The 19,672-nt window shown below is 38.1% G+C and overlaps 1 protein-coding gene, 1 long non-coding RNA gene and 1 other non-coding gene across 3 annotated transcripts in view; 2 read left to right on the plus strand and 1 right to left on the minus strand.

Moving 5' to 3' along the window:
• Positions 1-49: 49 nt before the first annotated feature.
• LOC4577801 (uncharacterized) lies at positions 50-3,462 on the minus strand. Its single transcript, XR_009766321.1, has 3 exons — positions 2,139-3,462; positions 1,923-2,050; positions 50-1,062 (listed from the first exon to the last, which is right to left on the minus strand). It is a non-coding gene; the product is annotated as an uncharacterized LOC4577801 (long non-coding RNA).
• A 75-nt stretch (positions 3,463-3,537) lies between these two features.
• Positions 3,538-3,609, plus strand: Trnam-cau (transfer RNA methionine (anticodon CAU)). The gene has a single exon. It is a non-coding gene; the product is annotated as a tRNA-Met (tRNA).
• Positions 3,610-9,663: 6,054 nt separating this feature from the next.
• LOC5667992 (DNA fragmentation factor subunit alpha) overlaps positions 9,664-19,672 on the plus strand; it is a 28,069-nt gene continuing 18,060 nt past the window's right edge. Inside the window, exon 1 of the mRNA XM_061659610.1 lies at positions 9,664-10,009. Coding sequence (XP_061515594.1) covers positions 9,980-10,009 — 30 coding nt within the window. The 5' untranslated portion in view covers positions 9,664-9,979. The remainder of the gene's footprint in view (positions 10,010-19,672) is intronic.

Consider the following 19,672-nt stretch of genomic DNA (forward strand, 5'->3'; position numbering starts at 1 on the left):
AAATGGACGTACATTTGATTAATTTCGTATGTCTGTGATTGAACGTCATTTAAAACATCCGGCACGTCATATGCTCCATAAGTTTCTCTCACACAATCTGTGACGTCAATGAAAACGATGACGAAAGCAACATAACACTGCTCTTGATACCGCCCATGCAATAACCCTTGATTTTATGAGCTCACACTGTAGAGACCATTTTACGTAACGGTTGAAAAACGGATTCCCTAGTTCATTGACCTTTCGTCTTGTGCATTACAAAGCCGTGGGAAGTAATAAAACCAAATACCGGTTGGAAGATTTTTTCCCCACACAAAATGCTTCATCGGCCCATAAAAGCAACGAATTGTTGAAAGCTTTTATTTTTTCAACCTTCTAGATAGGTCCCCGGAGGGCTGGAATTCAAACTCCGAGCAATATCGGCTAGTAGTGTTCCTGGGATAATATGCAAGCGAGTGAAGCAGAAAGTAGGTCATTGAAGCTTTTTGAAACAATCTCACTCATCGGCATTCTTTTGCGAGAGTCTTATTTTCACATATTGTGTCCCCTCTCACAGCATCTCTTCGTGAGAAAACAGGGGAAAAAACCTTTCGTGTGAGATGAAGTTCGTAACATCTCACTGGGCAGATAGTCGCGAGGCGCTGTCTACTGGTGTTGTGTTATTCTTGTTAGCAAGTCAAGATGCACACACGTACACTTATATAAAATGAGTACATACTTGATGAGTGGTATACGTCGGTTGAATTTATTTGTAGCCTCTTCAAACTACACTACGATTAAGGGAGCACGCGGGGTGGTAAGGTACGCACAGTCCCTTGGTCTAGCTATAAACATCGCCACGTGTCTGTTATTATAGTCACCGTGCAAGAGAAATGATGAAAAAATGGGCGTACGCGAAAAAAAAAGGTTAAATAAATAAGCCAAAATTCCACGGTTATCCACCGGCGTAGTCCCAGACAACAAAGAACACTTACAGGATCCGGATCCGGTCCGTTGAGCCCTGATCTACGCCACCCCGAATGAAGTTTCGTCTGGTCGGTGTCCTGGTGAAATGGGTCACGACTGGTTCAGCGAGGACGAGGAATGGAGAACGGTAGAGAAAAATGAGTTTAATCTTGGGTCGCAGGTATGAATAAACGAGTTTACAGCATGTTGAGTGATGTGATGGTTTTGATAAGTTCGTTTTTCATTGTTATTGTTTTTTAAATGATTCCAGATGTATCGATTTGATTATATGCAATGAATTGAATTGGATTTTATTGTAGAGTATGAATATAATTATACTCAAACTACTCAAATGCTTCAATCATGAACGCAATCATTATGTTTCCATTTCTTTCAGCTTTAATTTCATTACTTTTATCAAAACGGCTTTACTATTTTTTGGTTAAACGGTGAGACGAATTAAAAACAGTACAATAAACAGTGATAATTTTTGCCAATTCCCTTCTTGCATTTGTTTTTTTTATTGCTAGTAAGTCGTATTCTTTTATAATATTTCCCCGAATAACGGGAATAATGCGTTCAAAAATCTTTTGTGGAACTCAGGCTTTTACGTATAGCACGTTTTTAAGCCAAAAATAGTTGAAAAATAGTTTTTTCTTTAGTATTAAATGTAATATTTTTATGCGCTCAACTCTTTACTGAACTCAATCATCACCATAGAAAATTCGGTTAGATATGTCTGTTTATCAATTTTAGTGAAATTTTAGCAGAAAGACATTTTATTTTACATTTGACAATTTTTGAAGAATATTAAACCGATTTGACACATGACCGGTTAAAATTAAAATTTGCATAACTCCATTGTTGCGTAGTTTAACTCCACGTACTTGCCGAGCCTTAATGTTCCAAAAATCTTTCAACTGACTACTCACAGGGAAAAGGGTACGTAAATTATCCTACGCTGTTTTAACCTTTACCTCGCTCAACACAAAACATCGTAGTGCCGACGGTCATCGTATGTTTTCCGAGAGCATTGAAAACCGATTGCACAACACGACCCGAAACAGGCGAAACGCCAGCGAGGTAAAACACAACAACGGCAAACCTGCGAAAGAAAATGGTAATGTTTAGTCAGAACAGAGGATTTACACGTTTTCGTTTATTTTCTGCAGGCTTCAGACACCCTGTTTCACCTGCCACCCTTCAACCAGTATATCAGTAAACCATCCTTCGTCTGGGTGGTGGAGTGCATTGGACCGAACCAAAAAAGAAACCAAACCATCTGCTTCAGCAACCTCAAGCGCAGAAGTCGGGATAAATCCACCTAACACAACCATACTACGATATGAAAAAGCGATTATTTTGTTTCACTGTATCACCTTTTGATTATACAGAATCGAGTAAGGAGTACCATCTAATGCGCATGTGATGTGTTGAATCGCACCGTTTATTAAATGGTGTAACCAGTTCCTTTGATCTTTTCCCAATAGCTTTTCCCTCGCGTCATCACCAATGGCAACCGCAAAGATTTTCCTTAACACGACTTGTTTTTTTGTTTTTGTTGCGCAACCATCTCGAACAAGGTACCATGTTGGAGTGTTCTAGATGTTATTTGTTCGTCATTCTTTCTATGTGCTCCCAAAGAGGATCCTGACAACTTTTAAGATTGTTCCCACTAACCGAGCGGCTTATGCTGGGTGTAGCAAGGAGAGGAATTGTAAAACCACCCGTCTAGACGATCCAAATAAGTACACTAAGGAAAAACAAGCAGTCCTTGCCATAGAGATGTCCTTGCGTCCATGGAGCGTGGGCTGTGAAAAATAGTAAAAGAAGAAACCAAACCAAAACGCCGTTGGCAAATCCAGAAGACCGTAATTTGTTGTTGCCTGGTGCAAATGTAAATAACTTTCTTATGTATTTCAAAGACACGGTTGCAGACAAAGGCAGGGCACCGGGTCCAATCTCTTGGAACCGCAACACAGTCTGCGGAAGTTCGTGGAAATTATTTGTTAACAGTTGCTTTTACACGTGGAGGTTGCAATGCTCGGTTTTGCGACTATTGTTTGCGCAATTTGTTTCGTTTATTGAAATGGGTTTTCTCCTCTTACCGTACCGTTTTGCTACAAACGGTTTATTATTTGCAGTTGCTATTGCTTTTTCGGATGCAGACTTTCCGCAAACAATTTTATCAACCATTCCCTACCCAAAGCGTCAACCTTGCATTCATATATCCTCAGGGTAAAGTACACGGGATAGTCAGAACACCCTTTAAAGTTTTATTATATTCCTCTCCAAGCTCACGAACGTTGATCAGGAACCGGAAAGGTTCACTGAACGGCATAACGCTGTCGGTGCAAAATGAAGGATGTAGAGAATTTTCGGGAGTTTCTTGCTCCCGGGACTGCACCATATTCTTAATGGAAATTCATGTCTACAGTCAACTTTTGCTATAGCAATTACAAGGCGTTAGAGCGGAGAGTTAATATGGATATTAAATGCAAATCAATCGTTTTCTCATGACGAAAACATATCCAAGTGCAGTGTGAAACTGGATTAGTACGCGTTATAAAAATATCACCCTCATCTTGACACAGCAGAGTGGCGCAGTGGAAGCGTGCTGGGCCCATAACCCAGAGGTCCGTAGATCGAAACTACGCTCTGCTATAAAAAAGAAGAGAGCAGTATTTTCCGATAAAAGCTTTTTTTAAATACTCGAAAACTCGAAAGCGGCTTCTTTTTACATTTTCTACGATTATGTGTTAGACATGTTCCGAATTTCAAAACTTGTACAAAAGCTGAATAATTAATCATCATAAACACATCCCACCCAAACTCAAACACACATAAAAACTTTGCAGGAACTCTAAGCCAAATGCTTTGCACATCAACAGCAGCAGGAACGCCGTCAAAACAGCAACAGGAGTGCAAACAGAAAGCTACGGAAACAAACTTTCTGTTTATTGAACTTGAACAATTTCTCATATAAATTTTTACCACATACTTGCAAGCGGAAGCAACCAGGCAAGGTTGGAAAAATCGTATAACTTGCTCACCATGTCTGTATACTGTATGCATCATTGATATGTCTGTATACTGTGATGAAAATGTTCAATTGAGTGCAAAGAGTAGCGGGTGAAAAGTAAAACAAAAAGTAAATCCCTTAAAGTTGGCTAAAGCTAGCATTGTAATGCTACGGCACGGTGTCGTTCGAATTTCTCCCACTTCTGTTTAAGCACAATCATATGGAAAAGGATGCCCGGTTGGATGGAAAAATGTCAAAAATTCAATATTAGCTACGGAATGCGTCTCTGGTTGGTGTTGTCAATCACCAGCGCGTTTTCCTACACGGTGAGTTGCGGGAGAGCGGGAGAATATTTATGGCAAAACTAAGTAAAATATTGATTTTATCAAATTCAGCAAAAAAAAAAAAAAATTGAAATTATTATTAAGCTTTAAAAAATATGTTGCTGAACAGAAATACTTAAACAAATCCATTCATAAATATAATTTCATTTCGGTTCAGGAAAAACAAATAACTAAAGCAAACGGAACAAATACTCACAAACATTAAATCACGTTCCTCGTTCACGTTCTCGAACCTTTTGATCACATTCATCGATGCTGTATGTGACACATAAATTGAAAGGCTTTTCACGGTGCTTGGCGTTCGAGCTTGGCAAAATGGACGAAATTTTCCGACCGATTCACAGCAGTACATCATTCATCTCGTACCACCACCACCAACGTGGCATAATCATTCCTATTCCGTTCGACTTTTCCGTAATTCATAACTGCAAGCAGCGTCAATTCAATGTGCCCACCTCCTCCAGCCTGCCGGTGGATGGATGCAGTAAGGTCATATGATAAATCGGAGCATATTTTATGCAAATGCGCCCGTTTTCATGTTGCGACGCTGTTTGCAGAAGGGATCACACAACAAACACCACCAAATTGCACGGTCTTTATGGGTGACCTTTAGGAAGTGATTACCGAGCGAAAGTTTGCATGGGGTTTCGAAACTGTTTAAATTATCTTAACTCATCCGTGCATCATCAAAAGTCAAATTTTGTCCACGACCTAGAAGCTGACTAACGAAATCCCTCTTCATCATCGATCAAAGGCACGAGATGGGATGGATTTTCTTCATTGTCTTTCTTTTACCTTTCCTTTCTGTGCGCTTCTTGTGTGTGTGTCAGTGTGATGTTGCAATCAGGACCTTCGCAACCCATTTTCATGTACTGTTACCATCCTTAGCATCATTACTGCTGGCGTGGGTGAAATAAGGGCACGCTTTTGTGCTCACCATCCTGACAAGACTAACTTTCCAGACGACGCGGTCGTGTGATTTACTCTATCGTCTCTGCCAAACGTTTAATTTAATTTACTCCACTCAGATATCTTCGCGCCCGTACCGCACAACCCTTTGCCCGGGTTGAGCCATTCTTAAATGGCGTTGAAGTGGAACTATGAACTCGTGTAACCTTTTTATTTTTTATTTTTCCTTTAACACCCAGGCAAGATGAGCACCGCGACCAGGGCCAATGCAGACGCCACAGAATGGTTCATTGAGCAATCTGTGCCGTCTGGATGGACTGCGTATGTGTGCGTGTGTATGGACCCGCTCGGTGGACACGGTTCAACTTTTGCGCTGAGCACGTCCTGCCACAACTTTCTGCAACGTGAGGGACAGTGTCGTTGTCGAAGCGTCGGGAGTATGTAAATATATAGTTCTGTTATTTTGTGTTTTAACACGGTGCATACATGAACCGTGCACATAGATGGAATAAAACCAATTGATCTGTACTTTTCCAGTGTACTTTACTTTTTCAGTTTGCTTAAGTATGCTAAAACGCTCAAAAGTTTGATTTGAATTTGGTTTGATTTAATGGGGTTCGCAGCTCAAATGTAGTTTCCGAAAAGATGTTTGATGTTTGAAAAGTGCATTATACTTGATTTTGTTTTTCACCGCAGGGAATGACTTTTTTCAAACTATGCTTGTGTTACAAATCGTGAGTAAGTTAAACAGAAAAATAGTGTCGTTTTTTAAAGTATTTACATTGAGCCTTATTTACTCTTATCATCCACATACTACTTTCTGTATGCCGAAAACTGTACAAACTAGCTAAATTAAAAGGAATTAAAGTGAAATGAAAAACAACACAAGCACCACTCAACTCATTCAAACTGTCCAACATTCCAAAGCATGTCAGCATAATACCAGAATCATCAACACTTCAAACAGACATAACTTCCACCTGAACGCGCTCCGGTGTTAACAGTCTATCGGCACCCACAACATCACTTGCAGCTGCAATTGCATGCACTTACACCGCTCACTGTGAACAAGGAGCCCCGGCAAAACGTATATGGAGCGGTGACATTATCTTTCCTCAAAAGGTAAGGCATCACCACAGCAGTGTGTTGGAGTTGTCCACCACAACTTCCACCGCTGCTCAACGCTTTGGAAAATGGTACAGTGATCCACAAATGGTCGTAAAACGGCGCTCGCTTATGCGCTCAATAGCGAGTAAGTTGCACCGGGTGAGAATGCAGTTTTTGCTATCAGACGGAAGGTCAGGGACGAACCTGGAAAAGGGGAAGAATGAGGACGACAGCATCCGCGCACGTGTCGACTATAGAGTTTTTCCTCGAGGGATGAACGAAGAGATAGGAACAGGGGTTTTTAGTTCACTCTCACTCTCTCTTTTAAATACATACAAATACACACACACACTTGTTCGCTTAGTATTTTTCTCACCATGGTGATGGTTTGTTCACTCAATACGTGGTGGGATGATAAAGAAAGGGAGAAAGTAGGTTCCCTTTATGCAGCTTTGAAGTTCCCAAGTGGACAGCTACACTTTGCTCTACGTTGAACACTTTTTTTCGTTTTCATTCAAACCGGATTTAAACAAATATGCTAGACAAGAACAAAACGACCATAGTAATATCACAAAGTTGCACTGAAGACTTCCTGTAAACATAAGATGTAGTAACAACCCAAATAACCAGCTCGAACTCTATAGCTGATTTAAGGCAATTTAACGAAAAATCGTTCCGATGTCGTACTTTGTGGTTGATTAAGAGGTAAGAAGTACTTTGCAGAACTATGGCGATTTTTAACAAACACTCGGTACTCTGTGGAACCTTGTGGCTGGTTAGCCTGATGTGTATGGTTTACAAACGAACTTGAAAGCTTGTTAAGAAAGCGTAAAGAGCTTGGTGGAACTTTATAGCTTTTTAATGCATGGCATCGGTACAAGCTGGCTCTTGTCAAAGTGTCAAAGTCTGACGCCGTCAATCATCTCATTGCAGTAAATTGTGTGAATTTTTGTAATTCATGAATGTTAAGGATTTAAAAATAAACACATGTACTTAAACGAAAAAACTATTTTTGTTTACTTATCGATGACGCTTGCTTGAAAAAAAAAAACGCATCGAAAAATAATCCCCGGCACCATGGCATAAAGAAGCTGCTTAAGCGCTATTTGAAAGACCCACCTGGAACATTGATGCTGTTTAACTACTGCAAAAGGCGAATTCGAGCAGCGATCTTTAGCTTGCCAAAATGAGCTGCTTAAGCAAATTTGGCTATTTAGGAAGAAACTTTGGTCCCAGAAAGTAGAACATATAATAAGACTCGTAAAACAATCGGTATGATAAAACGTTTTTCAATCCGCATAACCGACCCTCTGTGTTTAAAAGCGTTATATTGTTCGTTGGTAAGACCGATTTTTAAATACTGTGTTGTTGTTTGGTGTCCCACCTCATTTACATTGATTGAAAGAGTGCAGAGATCATTTACTCGGTATATTGTCAGCAAAATGCCCGGCTTCACGTCAGATACCCTACCGGACTATGAGCAAAGATGCCAGCTGTTGGGTCTGGAATCATTGGAGAAACGCCGTCACATTTCCCAAATAATGTTTGTTGCCTCACTCATATCTAATGCTGTGGATTCACATATCATTCTTTCATCCCTGCATTTCTATGTTCCAATTCGTTCCTTACGCCCTCGTGCTCCTTTATTTGTTCCAAATCGACGCACTTCAGTTGGTTTAAATGACCCTTTGTTACGTGCTGTGAGATTGTTTAATTCCTGCGCAGACCTGTTTGACCATCACCTCTCCTTACCATCCTTCCGATCCATCATCCGAGCAAATATTTAATAAGTTTAATTAATAGGTATGTTATTAAGAATTCAATTCAGACAGCAGTTATGTGAATAAATAAATAAATAAACAAATAAATATTTACAAATAAAAGCGTTTTATCAGCCTGCGGTGTATGTATTATATTGATTTCGGTAATATATAATTAGTTATTAAATCAAAACGTAATCTGTTTGCCTGGTTCATTAAATTTTGAAATTAATTTTTTTGATAACGTCGTCGATTGATACATCATGTTGATTGTTCATATCCTATTGCTAGATTAACAAGCTCTTCACATTAGACACACATTTGCACAATATGTTTGCATACAAAAGCTTTTATTAGGAACAAATTACACTCTAGATTTGTAGGATGCTCCAACATGAACATTAAAAACAGACAATTTTAGGTCCTAAATTCCCAAGCTATTCGTACATTCGTACAGCTATTCGTAAGAGCTTCTTTTAGAGATGATGGGAAGCTTCAATGAATTGTATGAATTTTTCAACTCCTTAATGATACGATAAAATTAATGATTAAATAAATTAAATTCGATTAAATTCGTCTAGAGTTGTTCCTAAGGCAACATAAATACAATGTTTATGCTGTACTATCCATACATAAGTTAATAATAATAAGTTCTTAAAAATTATAAGTTTTTTCAGCTAGAAAAGTTTGAAGATGTGTAAACATCGTTTAGAACCGTGATATTTTTTGTTGTTGTTGCAAAATAATAATAAACCTATAAATTTATTCTACTATTAAACTACTCAAAATTTAATTTCAAGCCACAGTGTAATATTTACAGAAGAACGTCGATTATCCGGGCAGCTCGGGACCGGACGGTTGCCGGTTAATCGATTTGCACGGATAATGGTCTAAGAAATGTCGAATTCGTATACAAATTATAAATTCATTAGTTTTATGATTAATTCACCTTGAATGAATTGATTAATTGTTAGTAGAATATTATTTTAATCAATAACTATAGGTTTATCAACTGTTCATGAACAAAAATGAATTTCGAAAATATTACTAGACACTATAGCTAATCAAGTTTTTTAGCTAATCACTACAATTTGTTTAAACTGTATGTACAGTAGGAACAGTTGATCCAAAAGCACTTACTTATGTTTTGTTACCATCATAATATTGGTATTGTTCCGGTGGTCTTATGGTAATTACCACAGACTCTACAGTTCCTGTCGAGGTTCAGTTTCCAAAAAAGGAACTAGCTCCATCTGTACGAAGAATTACATTTTTTTCGTTACGTGAAAAAATAAGATAACGAACGCTTTTTCAAATATATTTTTTTTATTTTTTTTTATTGATACTTGACAAAAAAATTCTTTGCAAAGTTGATTTAACCCAACCGATTAAAACAGACAACCATTCGTAAAATTCTCCGTAATAGCCCTTACTTTTACCCTCATAGCATTTGTCCAGATGGGTCTATAGATGTTTGCAAACAACAGAAACTGTGAGAGCAGAGCGAGCAAACTCACGCACTGTGCCTCTCTGGTTCTCTTTGCTGTCGAAAGGTGGAGCTCGAATCAACCAACTCACGCGCTTTTATCTCACATTGCTCACAGTGTGTTCGGTTCGCGCGGTCGTGTTTGTTGTTTGCTGCAGCCAGAGCCAGCTGTCAAAAAAGAGGTGCGCTGGTATTTAGCTTCTGTTGGTGCTGCTTTTTGCGTGAAGGTTTCACACTAATCAGCACGATTTATTCCGCGGCTTTTGGCGGGTGTGCAGAGACGAACCAGCAGTAAAGTGCCCTCTTCTCCCGATCCCTGTGATTAAAAACCCTTCGCCGAAGTTTGTTCCACGCATCGACACATCGTAATTCACACCAATCCGCTACCATCATAGGAAAGGAAAACATGGAGGAAGAAAACAAAAAGCCATACAAGGTAGGAAAGCATTGCAAGCCGAGCCTTTTCATGGTAGCTAACTCCCGAACAGATTGCAGCGGATAATACTCGAAATGGGAACAGCTTCCTGTGATAAGTGTGTGTGTGTGGTTGTGTGTGAGTGTGTGCGTGTGTCGAGAGGATACGCTGCAGTTGTTTTCCCCGCTCGCATTACGCCCTTCTAACATCTTCTGTTCAACTGAAACGGGATCTGTATTGCATTTGCATTCAAAAGGAGTTTAGTGCTTGTGGAAGGAATGATTCTTTTCTTCTCGGCATCGGAAGCTTCACTGACCCGCTTTTCATTCCGGTCGAGTGTGCTTCATGCGCCAAAGGTGGTGGGCCACGAAAGAAAGTGAATGTGCATGGAAGGAGGATGCATCTCGAGCATTCATGGCACGAAGGACCGCCGGGGTTCGTTTGGTTGAGCAATTTAGCTCAAGGTGGCCTCTTTATTACACTTTATTATTTTGTATAAAACGTGTGCAAAGCATGATTTTGTTTTATTTTATTTTTTTAGTTTGTTTCCTTGTTCGATATACTGAAAAATAATGTTTATTATGTCATGTATTATTTAATCATACTTATTTGCAATAATATTGTTAGCGTTTAGTAATAAGTTTTGTGAAACAGCTAAAAAAATATAATAATAATCATAATTATCTATTTCGACAAATGAAATGATTTTACTTTTCCATTCATTTTATTTCGAACCCACATTTTCCCTTCATTGGCTTCTACAAAGATCTAGGTACGGCAACCAAGCACTGATATTGGATTTAATTACAGTTTTTCTAACATAGGCATTATAAAAAAATTAGACTTGCGAAAGTAACAGATATCGTACACAACTCCGAACAAATCGTTTGAAAACAATTTGTTGTTGTAAAGCCCTGTAGCCTGTGCAATCATTTACACTTAACCGAATCGAAACAATTTAGAAAAGATACTAAATTCTACTAAATCTCAACTACTACTAAACAACTACCGAAATACCTCATACTTATAGCAACTTAGCATACATAGCAACATATGTATACGCATAAACAGAACAATAAAAAAACATATTATTTGTTCGGAATACCAGCAGTCTCCATCATACGCAGGAACAACGAGGATTTGGAGATACGCAGTTGTTCTGAATAAGATAGTTCTTCAGACAAATTTTATGGGTTCGATAGTATGTAAAATAAGCATTTGATGATTAAAACCACCAACTAAACTACACTAAAATTGGGTATATTTTGTATTAACACCGTGAAATCCGCGGTTGACGTTAATAGCGTGTTTTGGGAACTATATGTATCAGGGGTTGATAAAGCACTTCGCAAACTAAGCGGCCGCGTGGGGCCCTGAAAAAAGGGGCCCACCCCCTGGTAACTAGTAAATTTGCTTCTTTATGCTTCTTTAATTTAGTGCGTATTCCTCAACATCTCGCTGGACACTTCAGAAAGACCGCTTAGGGCCTCCACTCGTGTTAATCCGCCTTTGATCTGTATTTAAAACTGCAAGTAGTCCCCGATATACGTCGATTCGGAGATACTCGGATTTCCCAATTTAAAAGTTTGTTTTAGCAATTTGCACTGATTTGACACAGAAAAGTTTCAAATACTACAGAAGATAGCAAAATAGCAAAAGATACTGGTTGAAATGAAAAAAAAAAATCACAAAGGTTTAGAATGGTTAGTTTTTGTGTGTGTTTTGATCATATTTGAATATTTTGAAATATGTTATGCTCTTTTTGAATATCACTAATGATCAAAAAGCATGTTACATCGAATTTGGGCAAAAGATAGCTGTTTTACAATAAAAATATTTAATTAAAAAATCTGCGTCGATATTGTAAGACCCTCAAACCAGTAGTAAACTATTTTTTTCATAGGAATCCGCTATACGCGAAAACTCGAGGTACGCTTTTGCGCTCATACGACAGCGTATATCGGAGAATGATTGTAATAACATTGGATTCCTACCTGTAAACGCTAATGTAAATGAGTATAATTGAATTTATCAATCCTGTACCCATTAGGGGAATATTCTGACCGATTAATTATCTTAAAGCATACATGCATCGTCGAAAACCTTTCTGTGCAGCAAGTGAAAGCGACCTTCTATCCTCCTGTTTAACAGTCTGCAAAAGCTCTTCTCGGCATAATATAACCCCTTCCACTTGTAGAAAACCCCTCGTAACGCTTCAGTTTTTCTTCCTTCCTTCCAAACAGCATGTGAAGTTTGCGCTGAACCGTAAATGAACGCAATTTTATTTACTTCACTGCTACACCGTTCGCTACATTTGCGCACCGGTCGTTCTAAATGCCTTCGAGCAACTAAATACGAAACCCTCTTGTGCGGCAAAATACGTGTAGTGTGTTTGTCGTAAACGTTTCGCTGCCAAGTCGCAGAAAAAGGGGTATAGTCTCGAAAGAGAAAGCATGAATTTAAAGTGACATTTCTAAATTCGTAAGAATTCTGTTTAGGGAAGTTATACAAGCTAAAATGTCTGCCAAAGGTACAAAGTACTTTGTCAAACATTGAAATTAAGAAGAAACCCTTCATGGAACAGCCGTGTAGTAATCAAAACTTTTCTCCACACACAAACGTAACCACGAGTCGCCGCCATGTCGGCGTATTCTTTTCATTCAGCCAGTGGAAAAAGGATATCCACAACAACATCATGCATGTGTGTGCGTGTGATTGCTCGTGCTGAGTGATTTTTGACCTTTAAAGAAATTGTAAAACTGCTCGTGTACGATATGGCCGTGACACACGCCACCCAATCCAAGGACGGGCAAAGGTTTGTGCGTAGGATGGCCCTTATAAAAAAGGGCGTTGCACTGCCAGACACACCGTACCCATAGCGGCTCGGAAACGGCTGGCGGGGTCGGGGAATTGTTCCAAGAATCTCGTTTGGACCCGGTTTGGCAGAATTGGTTCTTCATTCATGAAATGCCAGTTTAGCGCGTTGGCGGTGGCGAGAATCGTTTTCCACAATTGAAATAACCATTGCCTACGCTCGAAAACGGACGTCCGCGATGGTTGTTTCGCATTTTGCGAATAAATCACCGGCGCAAATCAATTGCTTCCCTTTCCAGTGCGCCACATTCCGGCGGAGTGGTTTCGTTTTGGTTTTTGTATTGGGAATGTTTGATGAAATTTGGCATCCATTTTTTTTTTGTCTGCGAAAGCAAGAGCGAATGATGAATAAATTACCGGATCTATCGGAGTATACCAAGAATTTGGAATATATACTTACATCATAATCATACAATGCAATATAATCAATTAGTATGACGTGTACACTTGTTACAAGGTTTGTTGAAAGTATGTGTGATGTTAGGTCCATATAACGATTATTACTTAATCCCAAACTGATGCTACAGTTTCTCGAGTCTGTATGACATGCGGTCGGATATCTCATTACTAAAATATGTGACAGTGCATTCTGTTCCCTAGTTACAGGGTTTGTGCATTCCCGAGGAATCCGAAGGATAAGTCGAATTTTGCGATTTTCGGCCAAAATAAATTTGATTACTTGGTGATTTTCATTCAAGTTAGTATATTTATACACTTTATCATTTCATTGATATGATTCGTGTAGAACATCGTGCATTATTTTTTTTTAAGTAAAAATGCAATTTATACTGCATTGGACAAATTGTACTGATTTGACAATTGATCTCTAAAATTTCGAAAACCGCGTATTTTCTAATCCACGTAAGTCCGTAAATGAATCTCGGGATATCCTTTCAATCACTTGAGGATTGAAATAAGATGCCACAGGGACAAACTAGGATGACCACCAACATAAAAAAGTTTAATAATAATAGTAATAATAATAATAATAATAATAATAATAATAAGAATAATAATAATAATAATAATAATAATAATAATAATAATAATAATAATAATAATAATAAGAAGAAGAAGAAGAAGAAGGATAATAATAATAATAATAATAATAATAATAATAATAAATAAAAAACAATAAACACTAGAAACAAGTTTACAGAATAAATAGCACAAAACCAGTCTGGTTTACCATCACAATCTTTTTTAATCAAAGCCCTCATCTTTCAAACCTCGTACTGATGGAAGAAGAAAAAAAAACCAATAGAAAAAAATCACTCTACGCAAAAGGAACTTAAAAAAATACACCAACAACAATAATTCAGTGATCGAGACACAAAGAAAGAGAAATTCATAAAACTGAATAAAGTCAACAAAAAAAAATAAACAAAATAATCACTACAATTAAAAAAACTGGCTACAGTCACCATACACCAACAATCAAGAACACAATCATAACAGATAAATAAGAAAAAAAACACAACATAGCGAGAATGTACAATGATCCAACCCATAATGAAACTAAATAGTCACACCTCTGAATGTACAATTCACGAATGCGAAAAGTATAGGAGATCAAATCCTACCGACCGAATAAGGAGAAGAAAAATTCGCGTTTTTCGAGAACTGTGTAACTCGGGAACAGACTGTACACAAAACAAACAAAATACAATAATCACATATGACATCAAATAATTTAAAAAAATACGCGGCCGATTGAAACTTTTTAAGAGATTTTTTTGAATTATTTATTAACTCTACATGTCGATTTTATGCTGCTCCCTGAAGTTCAATTAGACAAAACAAAATAGGTGTACCATGTCCTCTAACCATCATAGCTAGACAGGCAAAGAGTACTGCAAGAGTTTTGAAAAAAAAAAATGGTTTAGGCCTGTTTTTTTATAATTGATAAATAATTCCTTTGACCTTGTCATATGATCTGGGTCAAATGGTGAACTAAACAATGATTAGCCGATTTTTGCCTTGATTGGTCTTTCCGAATGATATAGTGAATAAAAAAAGACCACTGGCTGATAAATTGGCTGATGCTTTAGTGATTATTGTTTTGACGATGACCTTCCTTGACAATCAAAAAGTACTAACAAGGACGAAGCCAATCTCTCACCATTTCGCTCTAATCAAATAAACCGTATGACCGGGCTCTTTTCAGACGACTTACTCGGTTCGTCGGAACAGCTTCACGCTATTCACATTGAGTAAATATTTGCCACGGTAAACATCCGCCATTCTTGTGCATACTCAATTTTATGAACGCTTTTATGCTCTGGGATATACAACTTTATCACAAACTTCAGGGAGTTTTTTGCCCTCTATATCCCCAACCATTTGCTGTGTTCTGTTTTTGTATTTCTCTGCTATATTGTTGATTACATGCGTGTCGATCTTTGATTTAAATGCAAAGGTTTAATTGAAAAATAACCGCTATAAATCCTTCTAAAAAGAGATGTTAGCCTTTCCTGGGGCAACTCGCTTCATTCTGTATTTTATTCAATGTTTGCTCTCCGTTTATTTGTCAACGGTGATCATAAAATCGGAACAACTATAATGTTAACTATAAATAAGTAGCTATTGAAAGATCGAACAGTACGAGTCTGTTGTGTAAAATGTCCACCATAATGAAAAACTGTCCATAACTATCTATCTAAAAACTAACAAGATAAACATTCAAAAAAACCCATTTTTTAAGTTCTCGCAGCCTCATGTTGTAATCCCCTATTTATAGAAATATCACGCGTTATACGACCACTTTTAGTGGCACCATAACTGCCTGAAGCAGAAATTTCCACTTTCCAATGTTCTCCATGTGCATGTGTTGCACAATTGGTAGAAAAGCTTTTTTTGGGTCAACTTTTCCATCTCTATCCAAAAGCTTTCATTCGTTCCCTTACGAACTAACTTCCGCACACAGAGCCGAGTCGTATGGGCCGTCTAGAAAAGTCTGCGCTGACGGTGCAGGCCGTGAAAAACGATAAATTATGCAACATCATTAAAGGTGTGCAGTGTGCTGACGTTGCCGACCCGGGTGCTGTATATATGGTGCAATAACCGTTACCGTCATACTCACTTAGCACGCTCGACTGGGCGAGTAGCACACGCCCCTACGGTTGGTCAAACCAGGAACAGGGTAAGCCTAACAGGAAGATCCTAATTTATAACTTTTACTCGGTTGATTTTTTAGGACGCGAATGTATGCGTGTTTCTCTCTGTCTTGCACAATGAAAACTGACCCATGTGCAGAAATGAAGGCCGATGAAAATTCACTCCATTTTTTTTTACTTGGTCATTTTTCATCATCTGGGATGATCGGCTGTGCTGAAATGGTGAAGTTTAGTTTTTCGTAATAAAATTGTCTGTGTCAATTTTTTGAGTATACAGGCATTGGTTCCCCGGTTAGTGCAGGCGTTGGACACCATTGGCTTGGTGGTTCGTGTCCGGCATGCACATTTTAATTCGTTTTAAACGTTTCATTTTGGAACTTTTGCACGCAAGCGACCTCTGGAATGTGTTAACTCAGGCTATACCCGGGTTCGACGTAGCGGTGGGTAAATGTAATTAAAAACACATTTTGTATTCCCGTGTCTTTGGCAACCTTCCGGAAAAACCCGTTTTAAGCAAAGTTTGATACGGGTGGAAAACCCACCCAGCATGGCTTCTCACTCTGTGGGAAATAATGTCGTTAGCACCAACAGTTTTGTTTCGACCAAATTTGCCACGCTAATAAGCACCACAAGGGGTTTGTTTCATACAATTTAACTGTTCACATTTCTTTCTTTTGCAAAATCAGGAATAACAGACATCTAAATGTGGTGGGAAACTGAATCGACACGTCTCCAACAGTGACACATAATTACCAGACGATCGAACACGATTACAAGTCGATGGCTCGATAGCTTTTGCTATTTAGAAGACCTTCTTCTTGCAACAGTAGAATGTAATTCAAAGTCTCCATAGCATTCCGTATCTTTCATTTCCCACGGTCGTTGCTATGAAACTGTTTGAAGTAATCTGTATTCAATATTCATAGAGATTTTTTTTCGCATCTGGTTTCTTCTTTGATCAATATTTGATTTAATCTTTGTGCGTAAGCATAAGCACCAGTATAGGGCAATTTCGAGGTTTCGGTAGAATGAAAAGAAACCCAAACCACCCAGAGTCAGTTCCAGCATCAATAAAATAAATGATGCGTAAATAGGTTACGTGTAATGGGATTCGCTACCCAAAATGATTACATTACAAGCGTGTTTGTCCATTAAGTCTGATTTCAGGTGTTAATGTACTGTGTAGTAATTTCGCTTTGATTTCATAAGCTCATGAACGGAAGCATAAGCTCGTGAACAAATCGTAGGTACGAGCTCATACATCCATTCAGGTATTTACCATGCTAAATGTGATATGTAAGCAGACAAATCAATAATGTTGTGTATACAGCAGACGCTTCATCAAGTGCGCCAATGTTATTGGAACGATCGCAATCATTATTTACAGATTTAAAAAAAAACTAGATGTGTACCTACGGTAATGCTGGTTCCATTATTTTAATGCAAAATATCACGAAAACATATTGTAGTTGTCAATCATGGTGGAATTGGAAACAAAAATAAACATTATTTTGAAATAAAAGGAGCTTTAAAATTTGATTCTTTTTTGTATGATTCACAATTAGGAATTGTTTGGAGTTTTTTTACCTACACTTTTATGTACATTTTTTATACAGCTTTCACATTAAAAATCATAGTGATTAATTCTTCCAAAATTTCATCGTCAGAGAACTACAACTTTGCAATTACAATTACAATTGTCAATTAACAATTATTTACCTAACTGTTTAGTTAATATTTTAATCAATTCTAGAAAATGGTAGCTTTTTCTTGTCACTTCCATGTAAGCAATAAACTGCTATAAAAAACATATAGGATAAAACACTTACATCACGATATAATATAGGATTCAAACCTAAGAACCACAAAACACGCACTACGTAACAGAAGCATTCAACATATTAATTAAACGTAACCATCATAATCGATGGTAAACGGTATGTGTTACTGACAGATTTTGCTTGCCCCAGCACGAGCACCGCATGCGTACCCATCTGACCCAACCAATGAGTACGGCGAGATGACCTAGAGGCGTGGTTCGCGAACTTGTTACCATGTGTCCAGTGCAGGCGGCTACTACACAACAAAAAACATTAGATAAACTTTCGCCTGTGCTTTTAGCTCCAATCGGCGACTACGTGCAAAGAATTTGTGATTATATTGTTCCCACCCATAATCGTTATCTTTTTATGATGGTGGTATGGTTAAGAGCATCGGCTGGATTCTGATGTTCGACGGATTGTCATTCTCATTTTGCTATGGAGATGGTTTCTGACACGAGGGCTGATGGGTCTGCAAGCGCTAATAGCGAACTATCTCTACTAATGGTGTGCTAAGTAATCATATATTCTTACCAATACTCATAATAAGCGATTTTTTTTTTTTGCAAAATTAAATGATACACTATTCTTCATTCTCTTTCTTAGTTCGAATCCTTTTACCCACTTATTCTTTATTACGATACAGCCTGTGCTGCTTTCTTAAAACGATTACGTTTCGTTGCTATTCCAAAAAAGGGGAAAAAATCACTTACCAACATCAAGAATTTGCCATAGTAACAGCGACCCTTCACCAACCATTCACGGCAATGGCCATTATTCATCGTCAAATCAAATTACCACGTAATCAAATCAACCTCGAATGTACATCCCTTCGTTGGTCGTGTTTGGTACGTTAGCTGGTTGGTTTTTGTATGTATCTTTTTTATCCTACAATAGACGATTTTTTCGTAATTTTGCATCATCATGAAGCAAAACCTTTTGTGCTTATATTATATTTCTCTGCTCTTTTTTCTACTTTTTTTGGGGGTATGATTCATGACCACTGGCCAATCGATCATAATTGAAGTTTAGTCAAGCGAACTAAACACGGGTCGACTCACGGTGTAGTAGTTTTCGAGCACTCTTGTTGGTGTTTCGAAGCTTGCTGTGTTGTTCACTCTCGGCTTTAAGTTGTCTGGGCCGTGAGTGCCTCTTCATTCTCTAGGATTTTCCATTAGAAAAGTTGAATCCAACAAAACTGTGTTATGTCATTGTGCTATCGGCACGTATGAGCGGTCGGGTGCTTATGCAAGATCATATCTCCCCGAACAAGCAGAGGGGTTACAAAGAATCCTTGCTTTAAGTCACACAACTTTCGGGATACACAATACGCAGTTTGGTTTTTGGATTTGAAAATAAAACAATAACATTGAAGAACCGGTCCAAATATTGATATGATATTCGTAGAATAAAAAAGGCACAAGCAATAAGATGGTTTAATCTTGTGCTGAACAATATATCTTCTATGAAACCAAATATGTTATTCATTGTAACTGCGTTGGAAAGAAGAATAAAAAATTTAGTTTAAAAAATGTCTTTCTATTTAACGTAACACTTTAGTGAGTATACCGGTCTAAACAGGCTTCCGAGACAAATTAGTTCCGTGTAGCCGGGGTTTAGTTATGTCCTTGCTACGGGGACGATCATGTTGGGAATCGATTGTGCCCGGTCGGGTTTGCAAAAGAAATACCCAAACTAAGCGCCCGCTTAGGGCCATAAGAAAAGGACCCTGCCTTTTCTCACAAGCAAATTTTAATCTTGATTTTTCTGTGTTTGGTTTGGGGACTACATCAAGATCCTTGTGGTTTTGAGCCTTGCATTGTTTATATTTTCAGATGTTTTATTACATGAGTGAGTGGTCGTGATTATCAAGA

This window comes from Anopheles gambiae, chromosome 3 (assembly GCF_943734735.2).
Source record: "Anopheles gambiae chromosome 3, idAnoGambNW_F1_1, whole genome shotgun sequence".
Taxonomy (NCBI): Eukaryota; Metazoa; Arthropoda; class Insecta; order Diptera; family Culicidae; genus Anopheles; species Anopheles gambiae.